Source organism: Malaclemys terrapin, chromosome 2, assembly GCF_027887155.1.
Source record: "Malaclemys terrapin pileata isolate rMalTer1 chromosome 2, rMalTer1.hap1, whole genome shotgun sequence".
Taxonomy (NCBI): Eukaryota; Metazoa; Chordata; order Testudines; family Emydidae; genus Malaclemys; species Malaclemys terrapin.
Genome location: NC_071506.1, coordinates 171,250,163 through 171,277,351, shown reverse-complemented (window position 1 = coordinate 171,277,351; position 27,189 = coordinate 171,250,163). Strand labels below are relative to the sequence as shown.

Sequence of the window (27,189 nt, the reverse complement as noted above, 5' to 3'; positions counted from 1 at the left end):
CCCAACATTATTTGTCCACATTGCAAAGACTTTTTTCAGAAGCTAAAAAGGACAGAAAAACTTCTTTCTTCACTTGGAGATTTTTCAGAGGCTAAGTCTAATGGTTCTTATCTACCCTCTTCACTGGCTAATAGAAAACCACTTACTGTTCTTTTCTCCGGGGGAGGGGGAGGATGCTACAAGCATTACTCTTAAAGTACCCAATGTTTTGGTTTTTTTTTAATTTATAAAATGCCCCTAGTTAGTCTCATGGTCCATGTACAGAATTTAATAACTTACTACATAAAAACCCAAAGTCGAGAAGAAAAGATCTACTCCTAAATTATAGATTAAGCACCCTCTAGCTATTCTGCTTCCCCTGGAATGTGAATTTTAAGACCCATCTTAAAGTGGTTTGTACTGATGCCAGTAGCAATTAATGCTACTTTTTCAGTTCAGCTGTTTGGTGCCACCATGTGTGTCAATATAATGTCAACTTCTGTTCCTGGCACCAGCTGGGAAAACTATTTTAGCAGCATGAAGGGGAGTGGTATGGATAGTAGTCCTGATGTCCTACATACTGGAATTCAGCCAGATGCTAACAATCTCCAGCCATCAGCTGCCACTCCCTCCCTAAAAATATGGAGAACTTATTCCAAGGAGTGACTTACCTCTTATCCATTCTAAAAAGAAAAAGAATTTCCCTTCACAGAGGGAGGCATAATTTTAAAAAGCACCAAGATCCATTCAGTCTCATTTCAGATTAAGGATTACAGCAAACTGCCTCTCCAAGTGGTCGTCGTCGTCCTCCTTTACTTTACTCATTACCTGCACCTTATAGAATAGAATTCCTTGTGTTCAGGAATTGCCAAATATGTGCAACTGCTTTCATAAAAAAAACAAAACAAAAATCCTTAAGTACCTTTTTTGAAATGGAAAATTTCAGGAGTTAAACTGAAAATTTGGAAAAGTTTTTTGTGTGAATACATAGTGACGGTTATAATGGAGGCCGGTTTACAACCTTTATTATAGTAGTTGCTATTGGGAGTTCTACTGTTCTATTGCACTGGTGTAATAGAGTGGAGAACGAAGCCCAGAATCCGGTTAATAATCTGACATTGAGAGTTCCTGTCCTACAGGTGTCAGAAATTATTTTTAGCAACATGACTTCTGCAACAGATCTCAGAAGACCCATTTAAGTCAAAACTATTTATTCCATATATATATATGAGCATTAATTATTTGAGCTATAATTATTCTCACCATGCGAATACTTTGTACTAAAAAAAAGAGACAGGATTTCTTTTGAATTGTTCTTGCATTTGTAATGTTACACAGGCTATTATTAATACCATAAGGAAAGGGATGGGCAGTGAAATGCTCCAGTTAACCAGCTGCCTGTGGTGTTCTTCAAATACCCAACTATGGACGTTTGAGGAACATCATCTTTTTGTGTCTTTCTCAGAAAAAGTGCTTCTAAAAGGCAGCACTTCTGAAAGGGAGATTCTGGTTTTGGGCAGTCAGCAAAATTAAGATCCTAATGTTGTTCATCAAAATACCTTTTTGGGGATGGAAAATATTTTCCTTTCTGATATAGCTGATTTTTCTTTCTGAAGTACCTCACTAGGTCTGTTGTTGATCAGGTAGTTATAATATCTGACTAACAGTAATGCAGAGCTCTAAATATTGTTTGTTCTGAGGTTCTGAAATTGGAGAATTTCCGTTTGACTCTGTTATAAATGTAAGAATTTAAATTATGTTTGGTATTTTCATCCTTATAGGCCAAGTGAATCTTTTAAAACTGTTCAGTTAAAAACACAATTGAAAATCCCAGGTTTTTAATGCAGCATATGTAGAGACTTATCCTTTTAAATAAAATATCAGAAAACAGTTTCCTCCTTAATGTACCTGCCTTGACTTCACTTGATTTCAGGGTTTGTGGATTTCTCCTTTGGTACAGGTGGTGATGTTACAAATATCTAAAGCAGTGCAGAGAGTTGAACCCACTTGGCTGCTTAAGGTTATCATCAACAGTAGCAGGGATAATATGAGTCTGTGAACCCAGGTCTTTGTAGGTAAAAAGCTTTCAGACCGTAACAAAGATTCTCTGCATTATCAGGAAAAGAGAAATATCAGTCCCTTTGATGTGCCTGTTTCTCATTTACACAAGTGCCCCTTTACCTTCAGAAAAAAAGAGTTCAAGATTTATTTGCATTATGTCAACAGTCGCAGCAATTGAAGACATCTGTTAAAACCCTGTAAATTTTAATACTATACATGGATTAAGAGGTTTTTTTTGAATTTCAGGTTATAGGCTCATAATGTTTGTTTTAAATAAGCTTCTGTAAATATTTTAAACTAAATAGTAAGTCCAGGATTCTTAAAAGTTGCCATTGATTTTGGTTGCTTCTATCCATGGGTGCCCAACTTGAAATACCTTATGTCTGATTTTTCAAATGGGCTGAGCTTCAGTGTCTCTCATTGACTTCACCTAGAATTGTGGGTGCTCTGCAGTTCTGAATTACATAAAACATGTGTTTATTTTATAGGGTTATACCAGCAAATATGATCCTGAACTTCATCTGACAAAGCGCTTAAACTTCTCTTCTGCCACTCTGCCAAATATGTTCCAAAGGAGTATAGAAAGCTACATAGATAAAAGAATGGGCACGACCTATGGTCCTCCAGCTGGAAAGAAAATGACCATATTTATTGATGACATTAACATGCCTGTGATTAACGAATGGGGTGATCAGGTGAAAAAATGTTAGCATTAAGTAATGAGTGAATGCAGATGCTTCATGTGTACATAAAGGAGAAGCCAACTTGATAAGACTTTGCAAATATTTTAAGGAGAACTGAAAATCCATATTTCTTGCTGGGTGTGTTTGCAATAAATACTAGGCCATGTCAACAATGGGGCATTTTGCCTAAAATTCCCAACCATTTGTAGCAATGGTACCATGGGCCAACAGTGTTTTATAGGCTGTATCTGTAGACCTGTTCTGAACAGCGTTTAGACAACACAGAGCTTAAATGCCAATCGGCAACCAGAGTACTGTCAATTCCAGCGTTCCTACCATTACTACTGATGGTTGTGGAGAACCGGGCATAGCACAAGTGCTAAATACTAGAGGGGAAAATAGCATAGGATGACACATACCTGTGATATATTGGATTATAAATACCTCAATGCTACTTTTCCTCATAATTGATGAGAAATTGTCAGAATAAAGTGGTCAGAATTAGCATTAAGCTATTTGATAACCATTGTAGCTTTTAGGCCTTTCATCCCAGTTACCTGTAGTACTTGTGGTGTTTATGAACTGGCTGTACTGAAAGGAATGGGAAGTAAAGCAATAGTTTCTATTTTCTACTGAAACAACTATGCTTACCTAGATAGGAGAAGGGAGCATGAGAATCCAGGAAGCAATCAAAGCATCTTTCCTTCCTGATCAATCCAGACTTTAACGTGCAGTTATCACTAGCTGGATTCCAACACAATAGTTTAGACAGGTATTTAGGTGCCTAGGTATTTACGTGAGTTTTCAAAAATTAATAAATGAATATTTCATATACCTGCCCTTTCTGGAAGTCTGTCTTCAATTTAATCACTCATACACTGGGCCAGCAGGCATCCTTGCTGAGCCTGTATCTCTGAATCTGTAGCTCTGTGAACCCCAGCCAGGTCCTGCAAGCCTTGTAGACCTGGTTTGGAAAGTAAGGATCCTCACAGTTTCCTGCTTCTTTTCCCTTTGGAAGTAGAGGTTATTCATCATGGACTACTCCTTAGCCTTCCCCTTCCCATCCAAAGCCCATGTTCTATCATGTCTCCTCCTCTCCTTCCATCCAGCCCCCCAAACCTGTCTCTCTCACTTCCCAAAGCCCCTATCTAACCATCCCCGCTGCTGAATTAACTACTTCCACTCATTCATCAATGTGTCTGTTCCAGAGTGTCTCTTTCTCTCTCTCTCTCCCTTCTTGGGCTTCCTGGCCCAGCTGATGCCTCTAGTATGTGGCTGCAGGCTGATTCCCTACCCACCTGCACTTCATGATCTAGGTGGCACCTCACCATGCCTAACCTTGAGGTGCTTAAGTTTTCCTAGGCACCTTCCTTCTCCCTGGCCCCAGTACCCTCTTGCATTGTGACCAACCTAGTTTGTCACCTGGCTATGACTACAATATATACAATTCTATGCAGCCAATGCTGGGCACCTGCAGCTGCTGGTCCCACTTACCATCCTGTATAAACATTTCTGAGGTGCTTAGAAGAACAGTTCTAAAAGACAAGTGAGGTTACTAGATAGTTTTGAAAATTCCTGGACAAGTAATCAGTTACATCTGCCAAACTGGACCAGAACATTTGGAATAATTTATTTGTTTTCTTTTGTTGTTTTCCCAAATGATATTCCGTAAACAACATGATTCACTGCAAAGTACTGTGCCTTTTTCTTTTGCCTGCTCATTTATTGTGTAGGAGATTAGGATTCAGATGGACTGTCAAGAAATAATACCTGATTATTCCCTTTATGTTTCTGTAAGATCACCAATGAGATTGTAAGGCAGCTGATGGAGCAGAAAGGTTTCTACAATTTGGAAAAGCCAGGAGAATTCACTAATGTGGTTGACATCCAGTTTGTAGCTGCCATGATTCACCCTGGAGGAGGTCGGAATGACATTCCTCAGCGCCTCAAGCGTCAATTTAGTGTTTATAACTGCACCCTACCTTCCAATTCGTCTATTGACAAAATATTTAGAACAGTAGCTGAAGGCTATTTCTGTGTGCAGAGAGGCTTCCCAGAAGAAATATGTAAACTGGCATCAGCATTAGTACCTACAACTCGAAAAGTCTGGCAAGCAACTAAAGTAAAGGTAAAAAAATGTGTCTTTGTCAACAAGCCTATACTTGCACCATGAAATGAAAAGGTAGGAGAACTGTCTTTTTACTATAGCACAGTACCTGTGGAATTTCTGCTTTGATGATGATTAGTATCCACAGAATCTATTGTCTGTTGGAAAATGTGATGGTGACAGTGATTCTGATAGGATGATATTATTATTTTGTTATTTTATGCTATTTGTGGTAGCTCCTGGAAGCCACGCAGGTGGGCCCCCATTGTACTAGGTGCTGCACAAACATCTAGTAAATATAAGTCCCTGCTCCAGGGAGCTTACATTCTAAATGGCAAAAAATTGCAGGGGGAAGAAATAAAAAAGTGAGACAGAGTGCGGAATATGGGAACAGAGTAACAAAAAATAATAAAGTCTTAGTAATTCTTAGCTGATCACAAGCAATACTCATAACTTGCCATCTGTCTAGCTGTAATCAAATTGTATTTTTATATGCATTTCTGAGGTAATGATAGGAGACCTGAGCAAGTAATTGACAGAGAATAACTTATCATACAAATTTTGCCTCTTTTCTGTACATGAATTGCCTGCAAATAGATTATGAAATTTTTGAATTTATTTAGTATCAGAGGGGTAGCCGCGTTAGTCTGAATCTGTAAAAAGCAACAGAGGGTCCTGTGGCACCTTTGAGACTAACAGAAATATTGGGAGCATAAGCTTTCGTGGGTAAGAACCTCACTTCTTCAGATGCAAGTCTTGCATCTGAAGAAGTGAGGTTCTTACCCACGAAAGTCTTGCATCTGAAGAAGTGAGGTTCTTACCCACGAAAGCTTATGCTCCCAATACTTCTGTTAGTCTCAAAGGTGCCACAGGACCCTCTATTGCTTTTGAATTTATTTGAATGTCTTCAGCAAATAATTCTTGGTTTGCAGATTGTTTGCAGATGATTCACTGTAAATATGCAATATCCATGCTGTGTTGGCTAGCTGCTTACATCACATGATGGTGTTTCTGTCCCTTGCGTGGATGATGAGCTTAACTAACACACACAGTGGGAACGGCAGACTTACAATATAGAATGAAATTTAAAATTCATTTCTGACAAATGCTAAAATTTAAAATGTTTTTTTCTCAAGTTTTTATGCTAATAAAGCTCAAGTGCTCAAATGTTCATAGATATTGAATATGAAAAGGCCACAAACCCAGTTGACTCACAAATTGTTTTTGAATTTGAACAAATCTTCACAGACAATTCCAGTTGTCATAATCTTCCTTGGTCAGTAGGTTTGTGACCATGACTTGAGGCCTGGAGAATAGGGGTATAAAGGGGATGAGGAACTGTGCATATTATATGGGCCTCAGCAGAGACACAGAGGAACAGCTAGTCAAACTTTTTATAGTGAACAATTTATTCAACAAATATAGCCCTTTTTTCTGTCAGTGAATTGTCTAAGAAGAAATTGTAATTTTTACACATTTGTTCATTGTTCAAAATTGCTCAACACATAGATTTTACCAACATCTTGAATTACAGATCACCGGTGATCTGTTTGCAGTGAGCAGTCAGTCAATTATTTGATGTTCAGGATATTTGAGATCTGTGACTGATCACCAAAGTCATATGACATTTGTTTTGCTCGTTGATTGACTGACCAAATTGTTATCAACTGCTCCACTTTCACCTGAATTAATTTAATGACTCACAAAACTAATTTCATTTTCTAATTCAAATAATATTGGTTAATAGCCTGAAATTTTCTTCTTGTAAACATTCATTTGAATAAAATTTCACTCATATGAATGCTCATGAGAAGCAAACAAAATAAGGGGTGCATGTCTCTGAATTGGAATAAAATGTCTGTAAATACTTTCCCCCACTATTTACCCCACTCTCCACAGAGGGAACAGTGCCCCAGGAGAAAAAAATAAGTGTATTTGTGAACTATTAGAACTCCAAATTTGCTAAATATAAAACAGAAAGGCTAAAGATATCCATTACCTCAGTTGTCTTTGGAAGAAGAGGGAAAGGGGTTACTTTGCTTTTAAAGTTTTTTGTTTAAAGAACTCTTCTCACCCTTCATCTTCTTCCATTCTCTTTTTCCTCCTTCCTATCCTTCCTCATTTCCTTCCTCTTCTTCCCCCCATTTCCCTTCATTACCTTGTACTCATGCTTGTGAACAGGACAAATTTCTCAAAAAGAACAAAAAGAGGGAGACAAAATCAGGGGAAGAGGGAGGAGAGGAGTGAGGGGCCAAGAATTGCAGCTGTTTTTAGTGAGGCCTTTCATTCCATGGTTGGCTGAGCTATCCTGACTGCACTTCATTCCTTGTTATTGTGGCTTTGAAGATTTCCGGAGAAGTTGATATCCCACACATAAGTAATTTATGAGCTGATCATCATCCTAATCTTGTTTTACTTTCATATGTTAACTGTGTTCTAAATATCACGAATGAATTTATGTCTTTAGTGCAAAATTAATTTTGAAGTTGATTTAAAAATTCAGTGTTCATTTAATACCACGGGGATAATTATTAAAGAACTATTTCAGTGTTTCTTAAGTAGTTACTTGAACATGGATCTAACATTCTTTTGTAGATGTTACCAACTCCAGCTAAATTTCATTACATCTTTAATTTACGAGATCTCAGTCGTATTTGGCAAGGAATTCTTACAGTTTCTGCTGAAGTCTGCCAGAACACCAGTGTTTTGGCTGCTCTCTTCCAGCATGAATGCAGTCGTGTTATTGCAGATAGGTTCATCAACCAAAATGACAAAGGCTGGTTTGAAGATATGATGAGAAAGGTAAGATGAATGATGTTCAGTATTCACTTTGAAGGAGGCTTACGAAAAACATAACTGATGATGGTAATATACCATGTTTTTTTGTAGATTGCGTCTGAGGATCATTGTCAAGACTTACTAGGAAATGACCACAAAGAATTATACTTTGTGGATTTTTTGCGTGATGCCCCAGAGGCCACTGGGGATGAACCTGATGAGGTAGAGCTAGAAGCTCCTAAAATTTATGAGTCTATTCCTTCCTTTGATAACTTGGCTGAAAGATTACAGATGTTCATGCAGCAGTACAATGAAACCATCAGAGGAACACATATGGACTTAGTATTTTTCAAGGTATTTGTTTCTCTGATTGACAGTAAAAATAGTTATTACTGAAAGTGCCCCAATATACAGCCCTTCCTTTGTAGATTTCTCTTTATTTAATGATGCATGGATTTTATATGGTCCTGCCAAGATTGTCATTGAAGTTTGACCAAACCTGCCAATTCTATGTTCTGTGAAGAACTCCTGTATCTCTTACAAACAAGCCATATAGGATGCTGTTTATGCCACCAGGCTTTGCTGCTGCCACGGTTCACACCAGTTATTCAGTCACTTTCCAACTCCCAGTCTTTTCCTTCTTCCTGCCTTGAAACTCCAAAACAAAAGCTTGTTGCATACGCTGAGAGCATCCCCTCACTAATTTTCCCCACCCTCCTACCCATTGAGGCTATCCCCTCCTAAAAGATCCCTTGATCCCTTTTTCTTCACAGATACTTCTTTCTGTCTGGGTGTGGTGGACTTACAGACCAGTTTTTGATTGTATCAGCTCACCATACTGACCATCCTGTCCTTTGTCATGTCCACTGCAAGGGATGGGCCTGTTCCCTGCGGCTGAGTGCATGGTTTTGAACTGAATTCAAGTGTGATCTGATTAACAGAAAGGCTTGTTTTATTTATTGTGGTCACTGTTCAGGGCATAAATAACATGCTTAATAGCATATGAATACAGTGCTCTTTTACTTTTCCTATTTAGACAAGCTGTTGTTTAGAGAGGTTGTAAATATCTCTCCTCAGAGACCAGTCTTTAGGAGCCTCAGTAGGCTTCCTTCCTGCCCCTCCTCTACCCTCAGAGTCACAGGTCCTCTTAGCTCCCCTGAGAGCAGGCACTGTGTATGGCATGCTCTTGTGTGAACATGAAATAGGGTTGCTCTTTCAGGGCCAGATCTGCTGCCGATTGAAGTAAATGGGAGCCTTTCCATTGATTTCATAGGGCATTGGATTGGGCCCTGAGTGGACACCGGGTGAGGATCTGGCCCCAAATGAAGGCAGTCACTAACTGATGAGTTTCTACATGAAGATGATAGACCATTTTTTTTGGTCTTTACATCATTTTAACAATGTTTTCTTTATGCAGGATGCAATGATCCATTTGGTTAAAATATCCCGAATTATCCGTACTCCGCAGGGAAACGCCTTGTTGGTTGGAGTGGGTGGATCTGGAAAACAGAGCTTGACCAGATTAGCATCATATATTGCTGGATATCAGAGCTTTCAGATTACTCTAACAAGGTAACACAATGCAATATACATAGATGTTGATATATTGGTTCCTTAATCTGCTATATAAATTAACCATTCACAATTAATTTCAAATAGTACAAAGCCTTTCAAGCATTTCAGCCCTAATTGTAAACTACATTTTTCAGCCAAAAGTGCACATTGAGGTGCACATTTGGCAGATGGCAGAACTGGGTAGATGTTCTGCTGCCTTAATAATACACGGAGATACAGTAAAAACTTTTGGCACAAAGTCTTTCTTCTTCCTTTAGGTGATTCTGGCCCACAGTGTTCCCCTATAAAATCCTATTTAAATCCTGCTTCAAAAATCTCTCACTTTAAAATGACCAGACTGAATACTTCATTAGGTCTCTCTGTGCAGTATCACTTGTAAATAAACACTTTGAGTGAAAATCTTGCAACTGAAAAGGGATATACCCAAGGGAAAGGGAAAAAAGACATGTCAAGCCCCTCTAACCTCTCAGAGAGGTAGAAAAAAGAGAGAGAGCAGGAGAGAGATGGGGTAGGCTAAAAGAAAGAGAGAAAGCACAGAAATAGGTTCAAGACAGCACAGAATTTAGTTCTATATCTGTGGGATTCCACTCATATCCATGTGCTGAATAAAATATTTCAGAAACTTTCAGGAATGGATAAATGTTGTGGTGATCAATATAACACAAATTACTGTAATAACCGTAGTCACTCTGATGGATTGCTTCAGGTGCCCTGCAGTGGCAGCACTGGGAATAGCTATAGGGCAATGTTAATATTGTTAGGGAACTGCCGCAGAACTTAGAAACGTTTTCTGGGTAATTGATTTAACTTTGAATCAGAGGTTTGTTATGAAGTGCTTAAGAATTAGTTATGTGGATATTACAAGTATTATTTATTACTTTTAGAAGGCACATTAGAAACAAAATGATCATTTCAAAGATGAACTGATAAAGGAAAGGGGAAAATATTAATTTCAACTTCCATTGGTTAAAGATACACTGGATAAAAATACCAGTTTATTAACTATTGACCTGATATTGAACCATCTGAATTAAACAGCAAAATGACCATTGGCTTCATATGGACAACATTTTTACATATTTGATTTGTGAACAAGCTGAGTCCCTCCTCTGTTGTCAACAGAGCACATAGACCCTGAGTTACTGTCCAGACTCACCCCTTTTTGGGGTTTGGCATAATTGTTAATTCGAAATGAATAACGCAACATAAACCTCAGCCTAAGCTTCCACTTTAAGCTTGGATGTTCCTAGGGCTTTCCTTTAAGGATCCTCTTGGTTCTCACTCTCAGTTGCCCTAAAAGACAATCTCACATTCTTTATATCTTGGTTAGAAGTAATTGGACCCATTCTCCAGTATGACTCAGCAGTAATTACTCTGAATCTTAATGAAGAACTTTAGCACCTGAGTCTTAGTGACTCATCAATGCAGTCCCACATTCCTTGACAGGGTCTTAGTCTTGCCACCCTATTAAATGATGTAACTGCATTAATTTCAGTGAAGTTGCCCCAGTGTCTGCCAGTGTTCAATTTGTCCAAATGGTGTAAGAAAACCTAACATAATGCAATAGATTGTGTTTGTGAAAGGAGATGTTGTAAATGAATTTCATATTTATACATTTTTACCTAACTAAAGTAAGCCAGAAAATATTAAATTGTTTCCTGAAATGATCTATTTATTTTGTTTTATCCATCTTTAATTCTTTCTTACTTTAGAACATATGGCATTAATAACCTTATGGATGATCTGAAAATTCTGTACCGCACTGCTGGACAGAAAGGACAGGGTATTACCTTTATATTCACAGACAATGAAATCAGAGATGAGTCTTTTCTTGAGTACATGAACAATGTTTTGGCTTCGGGTGAGGTTTCCAATCTTTTTGCACGTGATGAAATAGATGAAATAACACAAGACCTGATATCTGTGATGAAGAAAGAGTACCCAAGACGTTCTCCCAGTAGTGAAAATCTCTATGACTATTTTCTTACCCGAGTTCGCAACAATTTGCACGTGGTTCTTTGTTTTTCTCCTGTTGGGGAAAAATTCAGAACTCGTGCACTAAAGTTTCCAGGTTTAATTTCAGGATGTACTATGGACTGGTTCCAGCGCTGGCCTAAAGATGCTCTAGTAGCTGTTGCACAGCATTTTTTAGCTTCCTACAAAATTGAATGCACAGATGAAGTAAAACAAAGTGTTGTTAACACTATGGGAACATTTCAAGATCTCGTAGCTGAAAAATGCGTCGAGTACTTTGAACGATACAGGCGTCAAACATTTGTGACTCCAAAGTCTTATCTGTCATTCATCAGCGGCTACAAAACCATCTACAGAGAGAAATTTGCTGGTGTGGGAAATTTGTCTGACCGCATGAAAACAGGTACAATATACTTTTTTTTAGAAAGAGATATATATATATATATATATATATATATATATATATATATAAGAATAAAGAGGTTGCATTCCTTCTCTAAATGCAAAAGTCAACTCACCCTTAACTATAGAGTCCAGAGTCACAACTGGTGCCTCCATTTTATATTTTGTGTGTGTGTGTGTGTGTGTGTGTGTAATAATTCCTTTGTGGTACAAGAATTAGTTTTATGTACAACTCTAAAATTGACATATTTACTTTTTAAATGTAATAAGTAGCAAAGGTTTTTTGGGGTATAAGGGAGAGGTTTGGTGGTTGGAGAGGACATGAGAATATGAGAGCAGAGGTGATGAGAAAGGGGATATGGAAGGCAGAAGGATGGAGGAGGAGTCAGTGAATGATCAATCGCTTAGGAAAGAGGGTCTGGAGAAGCCCCCAGCACTGCCATTTTGCTCACTCCTACTGCCCTTTGTGCTTCCTGGTGGTTCTGCTGCATTTTGGTTTGTCTGTGGTTGTGGTTGTGGGCAAGATTTCGCCCTATAGGATAGATCAGTGTAAGTTTCCAATCCTGCTCATTGCTGTGGATAAAAAACGGAGTGGGACCAGAATTGGTCCAAAATGAATTGTATATAACACTCCACTCTTAGATCTTGCACAGCTTGACATATCCTTTAGATCTCTCAAAATGCTGAACATGTCAGAGACAATTATTATTTCTAAAACTCTTTTGTACTGGATGAGGAATTAATGGTTTTGATACCATTAAAACCTATGTTGCAAAATTAACATTTTATGGAACGGTAGTATACCATTAATAGTTACTCTTTTATACAAAGAATCTGAGTCCCAGCATTTCAAAAAATTACTCTGTTTGTATAGATTTAAATTAAGTGAGCTCATTTCCATCAGCAAGGCAGCTACCATAATTGGTTTTCAGTTATGTTGTACAGTGCGCTTACAAAACACTTGAAATTTTCACTTCATTAACTTTGTATGTTTTGTAGACTACAAGTGAATTGTAAATTGATATTAATTAATAGATTAAAAAAACCTTTGTTCACTTTAAGTTAAAACTGCTACTGTGGATGTATTCCAAGAAATGGTACTGCTAAAAAAACCCAAAAACAAATTATGCATTTAAAAGTACTGAAATTAACAACCAAAGGAAGGTAGGTAAATATTCAAATACATTCACAATTAATAGTCAATTAAATAAATATACCCAAGTAAAATTTCCAAAACCAAGCTCAACTCTTCCCGAAGTTCCTGATCAGCAGCATTCATCCTAAAAATCTGCACCTATCCATTCTACCGCCATAGTCATTTCTAATATGGGCTACAAACTCTCACAAATAATCACCCAAAGGTTTACAGACCCAACCACAGACCATCCTCCAGTTTACTCACCAATTATTAGCCAGAAACCCACATGCAGACCAGAGACTTTCCTATCCCGTGCATGCAGCAAACCACTGTGATCAAAATGAGAAACACCACGTTTCCTCAGTTCACTATTATTGCACAATGAGGCAGAAAACCCAATCTACTTTATCTACCCTTTCTGTACAGACTGGAAATCTCTTTACAGCTTTCCTATCCACCATCTTTTCATGACTGAGTTCCCACCACTCAGATAAAGACCACAGGCCAGCTCTTTAGTTGATATAAATCTGCCTAGCTCCATAGAGGTCAGTGGAGATATGCTGATTTACAATAGCTCAGGACTTGTACTCACACAACAACCTTCAGTCAGCCCATGCAGCCTGCAGACCTCAGAGTTGTGTATTCATTAGATCCATCAAGTACATTACTTAGTTACCACAGAGGAGAGTAGGGAATCAGCCCATTGGCAGAATGTACCACATTTTCTTATGTAGTCAATGATTTCACCAATTTCTGAAGTAGGAGGGTGGCTAGGGGCTTGATCCTGCAGTGTGCTGAGCCCCCTCAGCTGCCAGGGTAATCAGCTGGAGAAGAGGGTGTTCAGAACGTCACAAGAATATTCAGCACCTTAAATAACGCTGAGCACCTTGCAGAATTGAGCTGTACAAACATACCCCTGTAGATGGCTGGTGGATGGCTACACAAATGCAGAATTGTCCTTGTTTGGAGAGAATGCAAAGTAATGGTTTAGATACGTCCATTTCTATGTGAGGTTTTTTTATACATGATTTTTTTGGTCTGTTTCTCTCATTGTTTGTTAAAAATACGGAGCCAGTCCAGAGCTCAGGAGCATACTGTCTGTCTCTAGCTCCCCCCACATCCCCAGATTTCCATGTAATGCTGAGCTTAGAAGCTCAACATGGTCTGCTGATCTCCTGAGCTCCCAACATCTCCAGGCCTCTCTGCTTTGCCCTGTTCTATGGAGCTTAGGAGCAATCTAACGAGTTCCTGTTTCTTCTGGTCTCAAATGGATTTATAAAGTGCCTGTCAGGTCTTATAAAGTTTATAAAACTGCACACCACTGTCTGTTACAGCTGTCCCCCTGCTGTTCTGTTTGTGCTGTGTGGCCGCCCCTCCCCCCCGGCTATGGAACTAACCAAAGTCACAACCTGGCCCTGTTCATGAAAATGGCTTGTGCAGACTGACTGGAGCCATTGCTCTGCTCAAGGGGTGGGGGTGGGGGGGCTTTTTGCTCCTTTGTCTGGCTTCTTTGTTCAAGACCTGGCTCGGTGTAGGATGCTCTGCCCAGGTATGCAAGACCTAAAGTGGCCACATAGCTAAGCTACGAGTCATACCTGTGGCTCAGAACATGCTCAGGTATGCCTATGCTTACCTGCAACCTTTCTCTGCCTTCTCTCCTCCCCTGTATCAAGAGGAGCCAATCAAAGTTACTGGCGGGAAACTGCCTGAATTTGCCCTTAAAAACAGACATTTTCTGATCAGATCCCCGGAGAAGGTCCTTGCTTTGCCACCTGGTCTGATCAGCTAGGGGTGTTTGGGGGGGGGGCCCTCTCCCCGCTCTCGTTTGTTTTTGAGCGTACCCCCGTTTTTAAACTCCCCTCCCACGAACAATGAATCTGTGCCTGGAGATCTCCTGATTATTGTAAGTGAATCGAGTCCTCTCTGTGTCCTCTGATGTTGAAACTGCTGTTCCTGCTGCTGCTTTGGGGATTGGTAAGGAAAAACCTCTTGCACACTGCCCTTGTTTTACCTGCTGGCTTTCTTTCCCCCAGCAGGCAGACCCAATCTAACTCCTTGGTCTGTATCTGTAATCTGTTTCTTGCTCCGCAGCGCCTTTGCTGCTAGAAATAAGCCTGTGCCTTCCTGGAGTGTATCCTGGGCTGCCAGCTTGCAGCCACCCCACTGCTTGCAGCCACCACTAGTTAATCCCCCTTCCCCCTCGCCCCCTTGGAGCTGTATCCTGGGCACATACCAGTCTGCCCTCTGGAACTACCCCTAATATAAGGTGCACCCATTAGGTTAGATTTAGCTTTTAGTCTAGATAAATTGTGGTTAAGTTAGGTTTAGGAAATTGCTTGCATTGTACTCTGTAAGTTAGGTTTAAAGAATTGTTGCATTGTGTTTTGTTACTTGCTAATTTGTGTAGTCTTGGTTAAGTTAAATCATAGATAAGATTTTACTGTGTTCTGTATAATTGTCTCTCTGCTGTTTAAACTTGCAGCCTGTCTGCTTTCTCTCTCTCTTTCTCTCTGCTGTTTAAACTTGCAGCCTGTCTGCTTTCTGTGTCTCCCTGAGTTTAAATCTCCCTCTGCCTTTGGCCTCTGCTCCACCACGGGCTCCTCTTCCCCCATCCTCCAACCTCACTTCTCTACCACTTTCTTTCTCTCTCTCTCTCTCTCTTTTAATCCCTTCCCCCACATGCTCACCCCGTTCCCACTGCTGCCAAACCTCAATTGTATTACTGAAGTCTAGCATAAAACCCCATTGGTTACCCCTTTTCTCTCTAACACACCTCACATTTTACATTTACACCACTGTGACACATTTTTTACCTAAAGTTGTTGGTTATTTAGCACATTTTACCCATACTGTTAGTTGGTTATATGCTGCTGTGACACACTCTTTACATAGAAATTGTTAGCTACCTGTTACATTTATACTTCAGTGTTAATTGGTTACCAACTGTATTGTACCCCACTGTATTGTACCCCACTGTATTGTACCCCACTATTGAAACCCCCATCCTATTTACTAAAAGAAACCCCTCCCCAATTGTCTACCTTAACAAACCCCATACCCCTCATTATTGAATTTTCCCTGTTTTTGCATTTTCTTAATAAAGTTTATTTTGCACCCCACCAGTGCAGTAGTTGTCCCCCAAGATCCCCTACCTGCTGGCAGGGACAACCACAATACTAAATTTTAACGATTTTTAAAAATCTCGCTTCATATTTCTGTGCTAATATTAAATTAAATGGCTGTTATCCTGAATTAGTACCATTATGTAATGTGGTCTGGTAGTTTTAAGGAATTAAAAACATGCATAAAAAGAAAATAAATATTTAAAATTAGTCATCCAAATCCATATTTAGGAACCTGAGTAAGTAACCCTGGAGCATGATTCTGATGTCCCTTACTCCAGCGAAAATCAGAAGTAACTCTAGGGAAATAAATGAAGTTACACAGGTGTAAAACAAGTTTACAATAAGTGAGATCAGATTTCAGGCCACTTACTCATGTTCCTAAATATGGATTTGGATGACTGATTGTAGGCACCGAAGTTTGAACATTTAGGCTTACATCTCACTTTTACCTGCTGCATAAATATACTGTCATAATTTGATTTAAACAGGTCTTGCAAAACTCATGGAAGCTGAGATTTCAGTAAACCAGCTCTCCAAAGAACTGGCAGTGAAAGAGAGAGACTTGGCTGTTGCTTCTAAAAGAGCTGATGGCGTTTTACTGGACGTGACTATGAAAGCCCAAGCTGCTGAAAAGGTGAAAATGCAGGTCCAAAAGGTGAAAGACAAAGCCCATGCCATTGTGGATGAAATTGCCATTGATAAAGCAGCAGCTGAGGAGAAGCTTGAAGCTGCAAGACCAGCCCTGGAGGAAGCAGAGGCAGCACTGCAGGTCAGAATTGAATTGATCCCATGACAATGCATACAGATAATGAGAGTAATGATCATTATGTGTGGAACCTAGAGCATTTAATTATGTTTGTCCATCTTCAGCACGGCAAATCAGAATGCTGAAAATGCATAAACTGACAGGTTCTAGTTGCCGTATTAATTGTGAGTGAGATACAAGGTCTGGAAACTGCAGTTGAATCAGCTGGACACCTTTCACTAAACACAATCACATACTACCCTTTGGGTTAGATTGAACCTAGCTAGGCAAAGGTGCCCTGGGGTGAAGATTTAAAAGGATGTTTCCTAAACTTTCACTCCTAAACAGAGGCCAGGTGCAATCTCAGATTTTTTCTTCTGACTGGCAAAGTCCACAGGACTCTGGCACTGGACTGCTAACCCCTGTACAGAAATCCTAAAGGCCGGGCAGGGAGCAGAGGAGTAAAGGTGGGTAATGCTTCTCCCACTATCAAGCAGCAGAGTTGGGCTCCAGAGGGGAGTGCACAGTGTAGAAGATGCTGCTTTTGTGTGCATTCCCTCAGCACACTTTGGCCTGATTCTTCAATATGTTGCGCTATGTGTAGGCTGCTGGGTCAATGTAAAGTGAGTCATACCCATTCTACACTTCTGAAGTGATTCTCCTCCTGTACAAAGTAGGTGCAGTGACAGTTACGTTGGCTGCCTCTGTGTGCTGAGGTATAAATTCAAAAAGGGAGGCAGAGAGCCCCCAAGGGACATAATGTGCAAAAATGTACACTGCAGTGATTCTCTGGCTAGTGTCTAGTTAAAGCAGGTATACGTGGTGGGTGTAATCTAGAGCAGCCACAAGTCTGCTCTTATCACAAGTGCAAAGCTGGTGGACAGGGACCCTGCTCAATAACAACACCTGGCAGTGCCATTCTTTTTGTCTGCGCTCTGCTGACGTCCCCTAGTGAGACATGTCTCTTTTCATATTCCCTATCCTGTATTCCCATTTTGTATAAGATTGATACCTGGCATACAGTCCATGGAAATAGCAATCTGTTTTCCTGTGTGAATGTTAGGGAGAGTGTCAGATAGCCGAGGGGATAGCTAAGGCTGGAGCAGGAACAGGCATAAACTGGGGCAGGAGCAAGCCGAGGCTGGGGGAGTCTGTCAGAACTACCAGGCAGTTGGGAATCTCCCAGCAAGGTAGCAACATTGAGGAGACTGGAGTGTCTGCTTCCATTAGGAACTTGTATATCTGCCTGTGGATTGGCTGGGCCTTTGTTGATTGGCATGTCCCTGTCATAGGACCTGCAGGCAGTTGCCTCTGATGACTCACCAGCTCAGGCTCAGGGATGACTCATGACAGAGAGTTGCCCACAGGCAGCAGCAGCGTGTTTGTGTAGACTCAGCATGTAAAAGTCACTCAGGACAAGAGCTAATTGGGAACTTTCCTCTGGAATGATTTGCTGATGGAAAATGCAGTTTCTGCAAAAATCAAAAATTTTGAAAATTTAGATTTTGTAAAAAATATTTGATCTTCCACCTGGTTCAACCTGAATTGGAATATTTCATTGTGCCGAACTGACCTGAAATGTGGTAAGATTCACTAATCCAGGGGTTACAATGCTCCAGCAAGCAACTGCGGCAGACAAGAGAATGAACAGAAGGGAATAGGGATGTCAGCTGTAAGGCCCACTCCTTTAGCTCCTCCCCTTGCACAAAGGTTGTCTTATCTTCACTTGTGCACATAGGTGCTGGAACTAAGGGTGCTGGGGGTGCTGCTGCACCCACTGGCTTGAAGTGGTTTCCATTATATACAGGGTTCATTGTTTGGTTCAATGACTCTCAGCAACCCCACTATACAAATTGTTTCAGCACCTATGCTTGTGCATTTATGAAGTTAATACTATTGGAGAATCATTACACCAGAACTGCTTGCAAAACTGCAGCTGCAGTGTTCATTTTAAAGATACAACTTTGAAACAAGTCAATTGTGTCTACCTGAGGCACAGGACTTCTGGGAGGTGCCACCAGTGTATAGCACCTCATCATTACCTCCACTATCCATCCTGGGTAGTGGCCAACCCACAATCTTGCCCTTTATGTTGAGATGTAAAAGGCTAAAAAGATACACTACATTTTGAATTTTAGTTAGATTACATTGGATTTGAAGAGACATTGGTCCTTGATGGAGACATTCATTAATTCTCATGCACTTCAGTTTGCAAAGGATAGATGCTTAAATAAGAGGATCGTTTTCTTTTGTAATTTTTCAGACTATTAAACCAGTTGACATTGCTACTGTTCGCAAACTGGGTAAGCCTCCTCACTTGATAATGCGGATCATGGATTGTGTGCTACTTCTGTTCCAAAGAAAAATTGATTCTGTGACAGCTGACCCAGAACGAACATGTGTGAAGCCATCATGGACTGAAGCTCTGAAGCTAATGAATAATTCAGGATTTCTCAGCATGCTGCTTACGTTCCAGAAGGTAACAAATAAATTACATCATCATCCCTCATAACAACCCCTATAGATCCACATGAGCATGCCCTTTGTGTTTATATTATGTATAATTCATAGTAGCTGTAGTTCAAACATTGGCCTGATTAAAGCTGTTTGGGGCTTTTTATAGTTCATAGCTTTTTTGTGCTTTTTATATTTGTACAGGACTTACAGTCAGTCATGTAAGTAAGCTCATTTCTTTTTCATTGATCTTTATTTTTGTCGTCCTTTCTGCCGAAGAGAACTGGATGGCTCAGGAGCCTAGCAAGAGGCTGGTAGGCACAAATGTCCCAAGCAGTGGGTCAAATCCTGAAATCCTCACTCTGGTTTGATTCAGTTCTTACTCAGGCAAGCTCCTATTCTTTAATGGGACTTTGTCTAAAAAAGAATGGATTGAAATTTGAGTAAGAATAGCTGGAACTGGACTACTATGTTTGGAACAGGCCACAACATCCTACCATTCATCTCCTTATGTTACCAGGCCTGTTTGCATACATGCATGTAAGGTCTTGTCTACATTAGAGAAATTTACCATTCTAAGAACTGTTGGGTCATCCTAAAAGCTTGTGAAATGCTTCACATTCGCAACAAAGGTGTTCCAAATGGTCTGCATATATTCCAGGAACCATTCTGATTATACTTCCTTTCAGCAAGTATAAGAACTGGTTCACTCTTAACTGTTAAATTTTGAACTATTTTAGTGCCAATGTGGATAGAGGTTTCTGGCGTCCTAGCACAAATCATTCACACATAGTCCTTCCATGATTGTGCTGCAGCGCACCAATCACTGCTCAGATGCCTGCACTTGATTTTCTGCATTCCACTGCACAGAGGTCAACTTGACTGGAAGCCACTTACTCATAGAAATATCTCTGCCCACACTACGGAGCTCTGCTGTGTGAGCTATTTCAAGAGCAGACAACTTCTACTAGCAACAGATCTGCAACAGCTTTTTCTCATCTCACAACAATGTGAAACACTTAGACGAGAGGAAAGCGATCAGGAACAGTCAGCATGGATTCACCAAGGGGAAGTCGTGCCTGACTAACCTAATTGCCTTCTATGATGAGATAACTGGCTCTGTGGATGAGGGGAAAGCAGTGGATGTGTTATTCCTTGACTTTAGCAAAGCTTTTGATACGGTCTCCCACAGTATTCTTGCCGCCAAGTTAAAGAAGTATGGGCTGGATGAATGGACTGTAAGGTGGATAGAAAGCTGGCTAGATCGTCGGGCTCAACGGGTAGTGATCAATGGCTCCATGTCTAATTGGCAGCCGGTTTCAAGCGGAGAGCCACAAGGGTCGGTCCTGGGGCCGGTTTTGTTTAATATCTTTATTAATGATCTGGAGGATGCTGTGGACTGCATTCTCAGCAAGTTTGCAGATGACACTAAATTAGGAGGCATGGTAGATACACTAGAGGGTAGGGATCGGATACAGAGGGACCTAGACAAATTAGAGGATTGGGCCAAAAAAAACTTGATGAGGTTCAACAAGGACAAGTGCAGAGTCCTGCACTTAGGACGGAATACTCCCATGCACTGCTACAGACTAGGGACCGAATGGTTAGGTAGCAGTTCTGCAGAAAAGGACCTAGGGGTCACAGTGGACGAGGAGCTGGATATGAGTCAACAGTGTGCTCTTGTTGCCAAGAAGGCTAACGGCATTTTGGGCTGTATAAGTAGGGGCATTGCCAAGAGATCGAGGTACGTGATCGTTCCCCTTTATTCGACATCGGTGAGGCCTCATCTGGAATACTGTGTCCAGTTTTGGGCCCCACACTACAAGAAGGATGTGGAAAAATTGGAAAGAGTCCAGCGGAGGGCAACAAAAATGATTAGGGGTCTGGAGCACATGACTTATGAGGAGAGGCTGAGGGAACTGGGATTGTTTAGTCTCCAGAAGAGAAGAATGAGGGGGGATTTGATAGCAGCCTTCAACTACCTGAAGGGGCGTTCCAAAGAGGATGGAGCTCGGCTGTTCTCAGTGGTGGCAGATGACAGAACAAGGAGCAATGGTCTCAAGTTGCAGTGGGGGAGGTCCAGGTTGGATATTAGGAAACACTATTTCACTAGGAGGGTGGTGAAGCACTGGAATGGGTTACCTAGGGAGGTGGTGGAGTCTCCTTCCTTGGAGGTTTTTAAGGCCCGGCTTGACAAAGCCCTGGCTGGGATGATTTAGTTGGGAATTGGTCCTGCTTTGAGCAGGGGGTTGGACTGGATGACCTCTTGAGGTCCCTTCCAGCCCTGATAGTCTATGATTCTAATGTCCCAAAGAAGACAGTTTATATGCATGCTCCCAGCTGGCCAGAGGCCAACACATGGGTCCTGATTGTAGTGTGAAGAGGAGATCCAGAAGCGGCATGGGAGAAAAAACACTCGGGTGTTTAACTGGATGTCTGAGTGATGTTTGGAGCTTGGTGTAAACCAGAGAAGCAGTTGATGACAGTAAAAAAAGACCCTGATGCTGTGGAGCCAGGCCTGGAGCTGTGGGGATCACAGAATCTATTTGAGGGGAACCAGGATCCTGACACAACTGGAGACTTTGTAGACCTGAACAGGTTTTAACCATGGTTTCTGAAATGGTGCTAAATACACTTTATCCTTATCTGCATATCAAGTTAAATTAATTTCAGCACTGGTTCAGATGCACAGTTGGTGGATGCCTGTTGTCAATAATGGGTAATTTTTGTAGTGCATGGAGTCTCCACTTTCCTTTCATCCTCAGTAGTGGTGGTCATTCCCTCCTGAGGCATATTGGCAGCATGAGGAAACTTCAACTGCACCTGTTCAGCCACATCTTGTCATGGACCAGGAGGTAGGTGGTCAGGCCTAGTGGTTAGAACAGTGGCGGTGAGAGCCAGAGTCAAGAACCAGGAGGCAAGTCAAGGGCCAGAGACAGTGTCAGAGGGCTGGGACAGGGTGAAGGCAGGACTGGAGCATGGCTGGAAACAAGGCAGGAGCAGAGCTGGGAGTAAGTCCGGAATGAGGCAGATGCAAGAGAGAGCACAATTGTGGGTGAGTGCATTGAGCAGTTGCTGTCCAAATGCTACTGCTGGTCTTAACAGCAATCTTGGCAATGGGACTCAGTCAGTCAGGTGATCTGGTTAATCACGGCTGTAGTTAGCCAGTTGATCCCAGCTACATATCCTCATTCCTGACACCTCTGTAGGCAGTCAGTTCCTAGAATTCTTCATCTGGTATCTTTCCCAAACCCTATAATCACTAAAAGTAAAAACAAGAAGAAAATGAGATTAAAGATAATGAGGCCTGATTATGCACTCCTCTCTCAAGTGAAACTCCTAATGAGTTGTCCTGTTTGTCCCTTATTAATACTGTATATGTTCCGAATAGGATGACCAGATAGCAAGTGTGAAAAATCAGGATGGGGTGGGGGGTAATAGGAACCTATATAAGAAAAAGACCCAAAAATCAGGACGGTCCCTATAAAATTGAGACATCTGGTCACTCTAGTTCCGAGTGGTAGTTCTCAATGCATTTAACTTTACTCCAAGGTATCAGAACAACTTCCATCAGAATGTCTAAATTCTTGTTGTAAATGATACTGGCAAATGGAATGAAAAACACTGGAAAACGTCTTCCATTTTTTATTGTGATTTTCTTGCCTTCCTCTTTCCTTACACTGAATTTCTGTGTTAGTGTATATAGTGGTGGGCTAACCTCGTAAGTGTTGAGTTTTGAATTGGTTACAATGCTACATCTGAACTATTTGATGTAAATTGTACTTTTTGAGAGATTTCCCTTATCGCCTGGCTTTTCAGGGCCAGGAATGTCACTTCAGGTCCCAGACGGATTTTAGACATGCATCTATTAAAAAGCAAAATTATTAACTGCATTTTTCAAACCTCTAAATAGAGATTTAGACTGGTTCTTATTCCACATATGCTAGTTTGCTAAACCCAAAAATTGAATAGGAAGAAATAAAATCTAGATATATTTCAAACATCCAAATTTCAGCAAACTTTCCTTGTAATAATGTAACTAAACCTAATTTCATCTATTTTCATGACTGTCTTTGTAACCATTACATTAGCTAGTGATCTGTCAGGAGCCAGGCAGACATTTCTGTCAAGTACCTTCAGAACAGAGATCTATTACTTTGATGCTATGAATAGGAGGATGATTTTTAGACTCATTAAAATAAACATTGTAATAAATTGTCCATAAAATAAAGTTTGATACATTTAATACTTCCTCCATTAAACAGTCATCCCTACCACATATATGCCTTACCAGTACATATTATGTTGTTTAAGGGGCTAGTTTCAGTTTTTTCCATTATTTAAATAATTATATAAGGACCATGATCATCATTTCTTTATTGATTTACCTTTTAATGTTCGCTATAATTTGTGAGAAAAATTGAGATTAAAATAATTAAATGGAAAGTTGAAACAAATTCCGTTTAAAATTTAGGATCAACATCAGTATTATCAGCAATCCTTGTAGAGCCAAATAAGGCTTTTGAGATTAAATCCTTTGATGGTACAGATGGGGCCATGTTGCAGTGGGGGCTTCAGGAGGAATTCTGGCTAACTGTGGGGAGAAGCAACTCCACTACCCATAATAAGGATGAAAGGGTGCAGCCTGCACTTCCCTCAACACTGGTAGGTTTGCTAGTAAGGGTGACGAGGGGCTGTGGCTATAGTCCTGTCCTCACCCATCGTTCCCTGCTCCTTTGGGGAGGCTTGCGTCAGCCAAGAAGAGTGCATTCGCTCCCCAATCAGATTGTAGCTGGCCTTTGCACAGGTGCAAAGCATGAGGAAAGCTCCTTGCGTTCTTCCCTCCTCCTGGTGCATCCAGATTGAACCAGGAGTGACTTGGTCTATTTGCTTTAATTGTTTGTGTTCTGCTTTCAAATTCAGACTGCTCTGCAAAATCTGGTAGATTGCTAATTTTTTTCAACACACTCTGAGCACTGAATACAGGGAAAAGTTCAAAAAGAAAATTAAGACCATAAATGGATTGCTTTAAAACTGGTGTTAAATTATTGAAGTCATATGGATATAAATTCTCCATCATCTTTCTAGCAAAACTTTGACTAACTTTATCCTATATAAGTACAACCTAGATTTTTTTTTAAAAGTGTAGAGTACCATATTCCAATACTGAGTGAAATATAAATAAATAGTAATATAAATGATTATTAATAATAATAATTAATAGATATATTTAATATATACTGGTAGGTTTCAGGAGAGAAGCATAAGAATGAATTTGTGTGCTTGGGAAGTACACTTAGTGCAATTTTGGAGAGAGATCTGGAGAATTGAAAAGAGGACCAGCAATTAAGTGACAAACTGATAGGAAAAGTGTACACTGCATATATTTGCTCCTGCCTACTCTGTGATTTGGAAATGGTGGGTCTTATGGAGATCTAAGAAAAGGAGATACAGATAGTTGAAAATAATAAACTGAAGAGAATGGCAGACAAGCAGAGTGTAGACAGTGTGTGCCTGGAAGAAATTAGGGGGAAGATGAACTTGGGACTCTCAGTGATAGAGAGGCTGGAGAGTGCACACTTGAGGTGGGTTGGACATGTGATAAGAATGGAAGAAACCAGCAAAGAACGAATGGGAGGAAGATGGCAGCGAGAAAAGACATGGAAGACTGAGAGTACGATGGAAAGACTCTGTCAAGAGAAGTTTGAAGAGAATACAATGGCACTCCGAGACCTGTGAATCTGTGCCATGGACTGGCAGGAGTCGTGAAGAACTGTGGGCACCTCCTGCCCCATGTAAATGGGAAAAGGAGTTGAGAAGTGAAATGATTTAATATATAATGGTAAATCACTTTTTAAGAAAAAACATTTTTGAAGAACAATATTATTTTACAGTGATATTGTAAAAATAAGTATAATTAGGCACACTGTAAAGTGATTATTATTTTGGTAAGGATCATGTCTTCATACTGTATGTTTGCCTGAAAATTAATTGGTCACAATCACGTAATTTAATTTATAATTTAACTTTATCTTTAGATTTCTTGCAGATAAAATCCTCTAATTACAGTTTTTTGGCTTTACAATGTGTTTTACTTTTACATGCATGATAAGATGATGTATTGTGTTTCGTGTGTGTGTGTATATATATAAATGTATATATTTCTTTTTTTTTAAATAGGATTCAATTACAGGAGAGATTGTGGAACTGCTACAGCCTTATTTAGACATGGAAGATTATAATCTGGAGACTGCTAAAAAAGTTTGTGGGAATGTAGCAGGTCTATGTTCATGGACACAAGCAATGGCATACTTCTACAGTATTAATAAAGAAGTCCTTCCCCTTAAGGTATTTCATATATTTATTTTCCACTAGTGAGAGATGGGTTAAATGCTAAAACACATGGATTAAAAATAACTTCTCATCACAGTTGAAATAGCTAAACTATTTACTTAGAAAGAAACTATGTTAAAAGAACATTAAGGTTGGAAAGTCAAGCATTTAAAAGTTGGGAAATGCCAGATTTAAGTTTGCTTGTGCAACTTTCATTCAACCTCTGATGCATATACGTTATAATATAGACTTTAACTGCATGATCACATACTATTGTTTTAGACAGGACCTTGCCTCATTCAGAGCCCAGCTTCTCCTTCTCCTTCACTCTACCTGGGCTCCAGCATGAAAGAATATTGAAAATACAATGCAACAGTGGCTCCCTGCTGATGGGCAGGCCCCAAGTACAGAGGAGAAATGGGTACACTTTACCAGGGCCCAGTCCAAGGGAGGGGCTCAGCCAGAAGGCCACAAGCCATCACCGTGACAAAAAATATCTTTAATTAGTGTGTCTGTGTGGGCTGGGATGGAGGCCTGTGTTATGAGTCTCCCCTGGGCCTAGTGAAAGGTTGTTTGAGGCTTGCTGCTGGGAAGAGCAATTGCAAGGAAATTCCTGCTCAGCCTCCACAACCTTGGGATGGAGCATCTTCTGTTCAGTTCACATATAGAAGCAGTGAGGAGCTGGAGCAAATGGGATCTTTGGAGAATTTTAGAATTTAGAAACTCTAACAAATCTCTCCTGAGCGTATGTGAGATTTTTCTAAGGCTTACTTGGGCAAACGTGGGTGGTTTTTCACTTTGATAGAAAAAGATACATTCCTGATACTAGGATGCCTCTGTGACTAATTTCAAGTCCCTGCTCCAAAGTATGGAGATGCTAGAGCAGGGGTCAGCAACCTTTCAGAAGTGGTGTGCCGAGTTTTCATTTATTCCCTCTAATTTAAGGTTTCGCGTGCCAGTAATACATTGTAACATTTTTAGCAGGTCTCTTTCTATAAGTCTGTAATATATAACTAAACTATTGTTGTATGAAAGGAAATAAGGTTTTTAAAATGTTTAAGAAGCTTCATTTAAAATTAAATTAAAATGCAGAGCCCCCTGGACCAGTAGCTAGGATCCAGGCAGTGTGAGTGCCACTGAAAATCAGCTTGTGTGCCGCCTTTGGCACGCGTGCTATAGGTTGTCTACCCCGTGCTAGAGCTTCTCAACACAAAGTTTGAAATAATTTTTTACAATGGGGAAAAAAGTTTCCCTCATCTCTTCTGAACTGTTTTTGATTAAAAATAAAATAATAATCAGCCTGAACAGTGAAAGTTTGGCAAAGTTATAAGCCAAACAGGTTAGTATAACAAAATGATGGTAACCTTAACTATAGGGGTCACTATCTGGACTTCCTATAATCCTAAAGTTATGGCTGTGAGGAGGCAGTATGCTGTCGGCTTTCTTTTTGTTGAACATGTTGCACAGTGTTGATATTTAACAGGAATCCCAGGAGCTGTTGGGGAGGTCATGGGAGTTGCCTTTGCATCTTTCCTTTGCATCTTTGGATCCTCCTTTTGAATTCTTTGGAGGAGGACACAGTGCACTGCAGTGGGTTGCTGGTCCTGAGTCAGCTCTTGGGAAACAGACTGTTGGCAAGACAGAGTTAAAGTGTACTGTGCCTGACCACCAGCAGATGTGCATGTTGGGGGTGATGAACCAGGGGATGCCAAGGACAACAATTGAATCTGGTACAGGAATTAGTCCAAACTGGAAAATTTCTTGGTGGCCTCAAATGGCAGTTAACTGTAGGGGAACCATCCGGTGGGTGACCAGTCCCAATGAAAGGAGTGAAC

At 40.4% G+C, this 27,189-nt stretch overlaps 1 protein-coding gene across 1 annotated transcript in view; it reads left to right on the top strand.

Annotated features, from left to right (window-relative positions):
* Positions 1–27,189, top strand: part of LOC128831797 (dynein axonemal heavy chain 5-like) — a 279,614-nt gene that overhangs the window by 150,973 nt on the left and 101,452 nt on the right. The window contains exons 52-60 of the mRNA XM_054018564.1: positions 2,529–2,735; positions 4,522–4,851; positions 7,426–7,632; positions 7,720–7,962; positions 9,026–9,180; positions 10,896–11,560; positions 16,311–16,591; positions 18,831–19,046; positions 25,202–25,369. Of these exons, the coding sequence (XP_053874539.1) occupies positions 2,529–2,735; positions 4,522–4,851; positions 7,426–7,632; positions 7,720–7,962; positions 9,026–9,180; positions 10,896–11,560; positions 16,311–16,591; positions 18,831–19,046; positions 25,202–25,369 (2,472 nt within the window). The remainder of the gene's footprint in view (positions 1–2,528; positions 2,736–4,521; positions 4,852–7,425; positions 7,633–7,719; positions 7,963–9,025; positions 9,181–10,895; positions 11,561–16,310; positions 16,592–18,830; positions 19,047–25,201; positions 25,370–27,189) is intronic.